We start from the raw sequence: 8010 nt of genomic DNA on the forward strand, positions 1-8010 counted from the left end.
CTGAAATGTTAATAAATCCCTTTTCCCTCTATCTTCGCCCCTCTCCTCACCCATTCCACCCTATCCTCCTCTTCCTCGAAACATGTTGCTGTTAGTGTCAGCCTCAACCCCCCCGTTCCCGGAAAAAAAGATTTAATTTAAAAGACTTTTGTTAAAGCCTCACTCTCCCATCACCTCTCCTCCTCCTCCTTAACATGTACAGTTACTCTTCTCTCTCTCCCCCTTCCATTATGCCTCCCACTCCTCCTTTCCCCCCCCCCCTCAACAAGGACAACTGCTCTTTGTTTCAGTCTCTTGTGTGAGCCGCACCCTCCCGTCTTCCCTCTCCACGTCCCTGTGGAGCAGGGATTTCTGGGCCTTGAGGCGGCACGCCAGCGACATGAAGATTGAGTCGACGTTCTGACTCTCCCTCGGGTCCTTAGCTGACGTCTCGAACAGCAACATGTTGTGGGAGTCGGCGAACTTCAACGCCATATTGGAGGGCACCTGGGAGGGCACAAATGTTTGGCAGTAAACCCTAATTCGGTCTCGGACGGTAAATAAAGTGTTGTGCTGAGCGCTCTCTCACCTGTATTTGGTCCACGAGGTCACACTTGTTCCCAACCAGGACTCGAGGTACTGACGCTGAGACGCGATGGCCATTACACTCCTGGAACACAGCAGAATATGGCTTTATCAACTTTTATAAACTGTGGCCATGTTCATGTGATGTGTGACCATAAATATAAGCAGCTAAGTGGGAGAAAAAAAACGTTACCGTCAGCTGTATTTACAAGGAATTTATGACCACAATATGCCCCACTTGGCGAGTAGAACTGGCGATGTCGGAAAGGCTGCTTAGCCACCATTCCCACCAGCTCAATATAAATAAACCCCAGCAGGTCTACTAACACGATAGAATCAATTCAGCCAATTGAAAAGGAGCTATAAAGCCTGCACAGTGTGTTTATATTTGCTACAGATCCAGTGCCTGAATAAAGCACGAAGATCTCCAAGTTACTTCTACAACAGCTGGTTACACCTCCTCTGCAACTAATAGAACTTGCATGGGCACTATTTCTTTGTAAATCCAAACTACATTGCAGACACGGTAAAATAAATATCCGTCCATAATCATCTTAACCTCAGTGGTGTGTGTTAGTAATCTGTACTGTCATGGAGTTACTGCATGCCCAGCTACTGCTGTTCTCTTTAAAGGAGGAAACCAGCTAGCGTGCTGAGCGCACAATCGTGACACTAAACATCTGAGAGGTAGTGTGTAGATTCACCATCATGGATGGAAGAGTCTTCAATAAAGGTGACACCATTTGCGGTCTTTTAAATGTCACTGCCTCACTGTAGCGTTTATCTTCAGTCACAGGTTAGCTTTTGATTAAAGCGGAGGCTAACAGAACCACATCTAATAACCCGCTTTGAATGTTATCAGCCGATGGATCGGGCATTATCACTCTTAATAGATCTCAATTAAGAGGGGTCTGCAACACGGACTGATGTCCAGAAGGCAGCTATCGTCTAATCACATGGACGGCCTCAACCTCTAGTGGCCGTAGTACTTATGATGGGAGCAAAAGAGGAAGTCAGGTGACGCAGTTTAAAACGCCATAAGTCATAAGCCATAGTAAGCCTCGTGCACAGCACCAGGATATAGAGAGTGACCAAACTTAATGGAATGGAGCTGTAAAGTTGTATTATTAATAATTAATATAAATAACACCTGCGCTTTCCCCCCCCCCCCCCCCTCCATCTCCTAGTAGAAGAGAGAGTGCAGGGTCAGACTACGGGAGTCTAGTCTGCCTGACTCATTGATCCTTCATCTGACTGAGGTTTGTGTGAGTTAGAAGGTTAGAAGACCATTTCAATCCTGACAAAGACTATTTGGTTGTTGTGCAATGTATCGAGCCAGTTGCCAACCTCTATCCACGTCTGTAGGTTGCGGAAGGAAGCCATCTTGGTGACGTCATACACAAAGACCACTGCGTGGACATTGCGGTAGTAGTGTTCCACCATTGATTTACGAAAACGCTCCTGGCCCGCTGTGTCCCATACCTGCACCTGTGGAGATAGACGAGACAAGGCTGTGATTTTAATGTGACTGAGGAGAAAGAAAATGCATTTTAGTGTGTTCAGAATACCCAGGCAAGCCATAAACATGTCATATCAAAGCATCCAGAGTGACAAAATCCAGACACACAGCCTTAATATAAAAATCTTTAGAACTACAAATATGGACCTGGAAACAATGAGTTTTCCAAACTCATGAGCTTATAACACGATGGGCATTTACAAAGGCCTCAGGGCAGGTCTTCTCTGTGCTGTATGCAGCCTTTGACGTATGCCAAAATTAAATGTGGAGACACACGTGCAATTTGGTTTAAAACCAATGTGTAAAGGCTAACCGGTTTTATCAAATGTTTGGAGTGCTATTCACTAACTGGTCAACAATGTCAAATACCTGAGTGCATTACTTTCACTTCCTTTTCTCAGTTTACTTCATAGTCGTGAGTCAGATCCTACAATGACTCACGAGCCAATTAATCTGGCTAAATACATTGCCGTCGTTATTGTACACTTGTGCAAGCAGCATGTGGGGCTACTTTACAGTCGTGTAATTTCCTAATTGCAGTATTTGATGGTTCAGATTTAACCAGAGGGATGAAGAGGAAGTGAGCTTTCTCTGCACAAGAGACGTACTGATATTGATTTCACCTAAAAAATAAAATTCTGCCATGCCAGAAGACAGAGTAAAAATGATTCATGGCTTGAGTTAGCTCACGTGTACCGTGCAGTATATCGTGCTCGGATTGTCAGCTTGCTGAATGCCTCCGTGCAATCAGTAACACTTTGTATATCACCGTGGACATCTTCCAACACTCAGCCCAGGCCTGTAGGGAAAAGGACCGTTTCCTGTTCTTACCATTTGAAAGGACAAGCCCCGGCTATTTAGCATCAGATGTTGAATGCTGCGTTCAGTGCAGCTCATAACATCAAAGCTTGGGCTTTGTTGAACACAGCGCGCCCCATAATTGGACAGCACAATGCACAGAATAGATCTGATAGTAAAGCTTTCTATACATGTGATATACCTCTCGTCAGCGTAAATGTCTTTGAAACCAATGGTTGCAATCAATATTCTGTTATTTATACTTTTGGCTTGGTAACTACTTGAAAGTCTGCATTTCAAAACCAGCATGAATGCTAAGAAATACAAAATTGAGATCAATTGAGACGAAATCACTGTAAAATCTTTGCATGTGGACAGAATTCTGCCTAACAATAGCTGTGAATCTCAGACTTGAGAATCATTAGCATGATTTTGACACCTTACTCTGTATTCTATACTTAGCGCTCTGCTCTACTATTTTTAGTCCTCTGCAGCTTGTAACATTTGTCGTTGCCAATCTGTGTGCTACTTTTATTCACCTGCCTGATGACTGGAGAGGAAAAAGTGTCCCTTTTATACAGATTCATTTTTATCAGCTCTGCCAGGAAGATCATGCGATCTGTGGCGTGTGTGCGTGAGTCCGTGAGTGAGTGAGTGTGCAACTCTGTCTGCATAATGCTGCATAACATTTTGGGTGCCCAAATGGCTTATGGCTTCATGCTCAAGGACCATTCGTAGCTGCAGTGACTCACACTTTGTCAATACACCTTTTATTTCTTGTTTTATATTGCCACTAAGCGCCTGCTGACTCCTCACTTACTAATCTTAACCCCGATAAGGACCACTAGCGATAACACAGCTGAGTGCATCTCCGACCACCCATCCACCACTCTGCGCCCAGAGACACAGCGGGGGGGATAACAGTTAGTGGTGTGTTTGGAACTACCAATACCCACACTGCTGCGTACCTCTCGGCCGCTGCTCTGCGGCTGATTTTGATGGTTTATTATGGTGTGTTTGGCTAATCGCTCACAGCTAACGGAACTACCAATACACGCCGTGCTGTACCTTGCTGCAACTCCGCCTCTGCTAAGCGGGCAGACAGCTTGGTAAGTTAAATTCGTTATCACTCAATACAACAGTGGTCGCTGCAGACACACCTGGCGGAGATCTGCACTCGACTGAGGGCACCTTTCTAGTTATATATCCATACTATAACTATACTGTTCTACATAAATTGTGAGTGAAATTTCCATGGAGGTGGTTCATAACCTTTTTAAAAGCCCTTCTGCACCAATGTGGCAGTTAAGTTTTTACTCCAACAATGTAAAATGAAAGAGTCCCCTGTAAAGGCCATGAAATCACCATCTGGATGACACACATAAATACAAAAGATTTTTTGCTTCCAGTCTCAGCTATGGTGATAACTATCCTGTATTCTGCTGGATCTCAAACACCTGCCTGCTTGTAAACCTTCAGTTCTCACAACACAACCACCATTGTTGACACAAATCAATAAAATAAATCCTTTACTCAAAAGTGTTACCGACGTCGCCTCGCCAGCAACACTAGAACATAATAAAAAAATGCAGTTTTAAAAGTTTAGGTACGTTTACATATGAAAAGACATTTTCTCACAATTAATTTTGAAGAGAATTTCAATGATTCGGACACGCTGACCTAATAGGTGTAGTGTACACAGTGTTTGTGAGTCAGCATTCAGGGGGCATCTGGAGGTTGCAGACAGACTGTTCTACTGAGACTGAAAGGGGGGGAAGGGAGAACACACACACACACACACACCGGCTAAGTGAGGAGGGGGGGAGGTGTGTGGGCCTGTATTACACAACAGAGTAAGAGATCTCAATAAAGAGCCTAATAAGTAGTCGCGGCTCATCTATATGAAAACTAAAATCTCCACTAATCTAATTTGTCATGATACTCCAACAAGCTTGTTATCATACTGTTGCACTTAAATTGATTTTGTTACGTCGGCCAGTAAGCATCTCTGAGAGTGTTAGAAATCATTACATTTGAATTCAGTAATTACCAGGATACCATTACAGTCCTATGGGCTATACACTTCTAATCCTACTGATTGTACTTTATTTAAAGGTATAAAAGGGGAAATTGCTATAGCAAATTTAGGACAATATGATATAGTTGATTTTGTATAGCTACACCTTTATTTTTAATTTTGAAAATGAATGAATTGAGGCTATCTGGACACGTGCCCTACAAGATATACCTGGAATTACTGCTGCAACTATCAATTATTTTCATTCTTGATTCAGCTGGCCAATCTTCTCAATGGCTTCACTATTACGTCCAAAACGTGTCTGAAAATAAGTGAAAATTGCACATCACAGTCTCTCTGAGTCCAGGTGGACGTCTCTAAGTTGCTTTTGTTGTCCAACCAACAGTCTATAACCAAGAGCTATTCAGTTTAGCCTCATATAAACACAAAGAAAAACAGCTAATCTGAGGTTTTTTATTAATTTCATTCTTTCCCAAGCAACACATGACTAAATACAGGTTGACAGGTCTCCTCTGGGAACATCCATTGTCCATAAAATATGTAAGCCTCACATAGCTTCTTCCCCTGGGCCAAACCAATGACATTCATTGTTTCGTTTCCTTCCTCTGGGCTACACATGTCAACATGTGTTACATTTCTCCAGCATGTAAAAAAAAAACAATCCAAATTTTTGAATGGAAAAACATCCCATAAAGAGAAGTGTGTTGTTTTGTTTGGATAAAACGAAAGATTAGCCCCTGTGGGATCCACTGGCAGCTGATCGACAAAAAGAAAAGAGGAGGAGGGGGAGGGAGGAAGAGGAAGAAGAGGAGGAGGAGGGGGAGGGAGGAAACACCACTGATCTACATCCAGCCCCTCTGTTGCTTTTTACCTTGATAGTCTCCCCTTGGATCTCCACCGCCTTCTCCCGGAAATCCACGCCGATGGTGGCCTCGGTCTTGTCGGGGAAGCTCCCCCCGGTGAAGCGGAAGGTGAGGCAGGTCTTCCCCACGTTCGAGTCCCCGATGACGATGATCTTAAAGATGCGCGTCTGGATGCTCAGCTCCAGGGAGGAGGTGATGCTCGGGGCGGCATCGTTGCTGCTGCTGGCTCGGCTCCGGCTGGCTCTCTGTAGATCCATGGAGGATGTCAGCATGGTGACATTGTCGTCTGCTCGGTTTCTCCGCGTGTTTCCTTTTCCACCTCCGCCGCCGCCGCCGCCGCCGCCGCCGCCGCCGCCCGGAGCTCGGGTCTCCTCCGGGGAATCGTTGGTCATCGTGCCGGAGGAGGCGATGCGAAAATCGGTGTGCGTATGCGGAGAGCAGAGAGAGGGTGGACGGATGGATGGATGAGTGAAGGGAGGGGAAAGGAGGAGGAAGGAAGGAGGAGACCAGAGATGCAACAATAGCAACGATGCTTCTCCTTCAGCAGCGGAGTGTGGCCTTAAAGGGAGAAGCATCGTTAACGAGTTTTTATTAGAATAAGCTTAAACATTCCTATTGAAATGAGGGCCAATGTACTAGGAGGCATGAATACTACAAGAAAAATAATGTATGATTATTATTATAATTTTTCACAAAAAATATTTTAATATCAGATGGAAAAATATGGTATTCGGGACAATAAACTACCCATAGAAATGAAATCAAAACATTATAGTGATACAATAGGAGAGCCTAATGTAAAATATAAAGTGTATGCTATACTTTCTACTTCTATTCCAATAGTTTAGAAGGATATATTGTACTCTTTACTATATTCACCTAACAGCTGTAGTTGCTTTTCAGATTAAGATTTTCCATAAAAAACATGTGCTTCTAAAACACATTGTTGAAGATTAAACCTGTAGCTTTCCACCTTTATGGCCCCTTATTTAAAAAAGCAGCGTATTGTTGGGGCCCCTCGTCGTATTTCAGTTCTGATCAGTTCCACCAAAGAAAAACAAAAACAAAGATTAAACTCCCCCCACAAAAAAAGAATACAAATGTGTGTTTTCTCTTCTTTCCTGCCCCATCAGTCATATCACAACCACCACAACCTCAACCAGTTACAACAGTCAAATAATGTAATATAAGTGTTATTTTACGACTGATACTTTTGTACGTTCACTAAAATAGATTTTGAAAGCAGGACTTTTAGTTGTCATAGAATCTATTTTAAGATGTAACATTGGTACTTTTACTGAAGTAAAGCATCTGAATGCTTCCTCATGTCCCCTATAGCCCCCTTATAGTGAAGCAAGATCATTCAAATAGACCATGAAGACCTACATGTCACTACATAGTTATTAGACCCACAGACAAAGGCATACTTTTATACTGTTGACATATGATATGGTGTTTTATAGCGCAACAAGGCTACTATTAATTACCACATTTTAAGTTGCATAAAGTCATTTGTGTCATTAGCGGAAAGTACTGTAAGTTTATTTTCTCCATTTTGGTGCAAACTGATGCATCTGCAGTTGTGAACTGATATTCCTGAAACCTTTAAAATCACCCGCCAGTAAAAGAGTCCGATTACAGACTGAAATATTTCACCAAAAGACTGAACTTCTAAATATAATGCAGCTGAAACACTGATCATACAAACAAGGTGATTGTATCAGTGTGGGGGTTCTAACAGAGAGAGAAAGTGGAACAGATTTTCTCACACGATCTCGTCATGTGACGTGATCAGCTGGTCATATTATCACATTCCATAAACCAACATGGCCGTAATGCAAGGGGGATTGCAGTGTCACCAGGAGGCATGCAAAATGAACGTTCTCATTGCGAATAATTGTGCTCATGTGATTGTGGTGTAGTTGGTTTATCCTAACGTTAGCTATTAACTTCTTCCGATTGCATTCACGCTTCAAAAATCACAAAAACGGTGTTCATTTGTGAAAATTTGTCACAGAGCTTATTTTCTGCCATATCTCAAAATCCATTGGCTTTTTTGTCGAAGGAACTAGTGTGATGCCAACTTCCGGGGCTGGCCAACAAAAATACATCATCCCTGTAGTACTCTATAGGACTTGTCCTGATGATGGCGCTAGATGAGAGGGGCATGAATGTCTGCATCAAACTTCACTGCAACCCATGGTTGTCTAGACTGAAGAACAAAAATG

At 43.0% G+C, this 8010-nt stretch overlaps 1 protein-coding gene across 1 annotated transcript; it reads right to left on the bottom strand.

The window, feature by feature from the left end:
- Positions 1 to 261: 261 nt before the first annotated feature.
- On the bottom strand, positions 262 to 6174 carry rab33a (RAB33A, member RAS oncogene family). The gene is made up of 4 exons (XM_076103818.1): positions 5791 to 6174; positions 1912 to 2052; positions 569 to 649; positions 262 to 486 (listed from the first exon to the last, which is right to left on the bottom strand). The coding sequence occupies exons 1-4, from the start codon at positions 6172 to 6174 to the stop codon at positions 262 to 264; spliced, it is 831 nt and encodes a 276-aa protein (XP_075959933.1).
- Between the last annotated feature and the right edge of the window lie 1836 nt (positions 6175 to 8010).

This window comes from Anarhichas minor, unplaced genomic scaffold, assembly GCF_050575085.1.
Source record: "Anarhichas minor isolate MPS153535 unplaced genomic scaffold, ASM5057508v1 ptg000028l, whole genome shotgun sequence".
In the NCBI taxonomy this organism is placed as follows: Eukaryota; Metazoa; Chordata; class Actinopteri; order Perciformes; family Anarhichadidae; genus Anarhichas; species Anarhichas minor.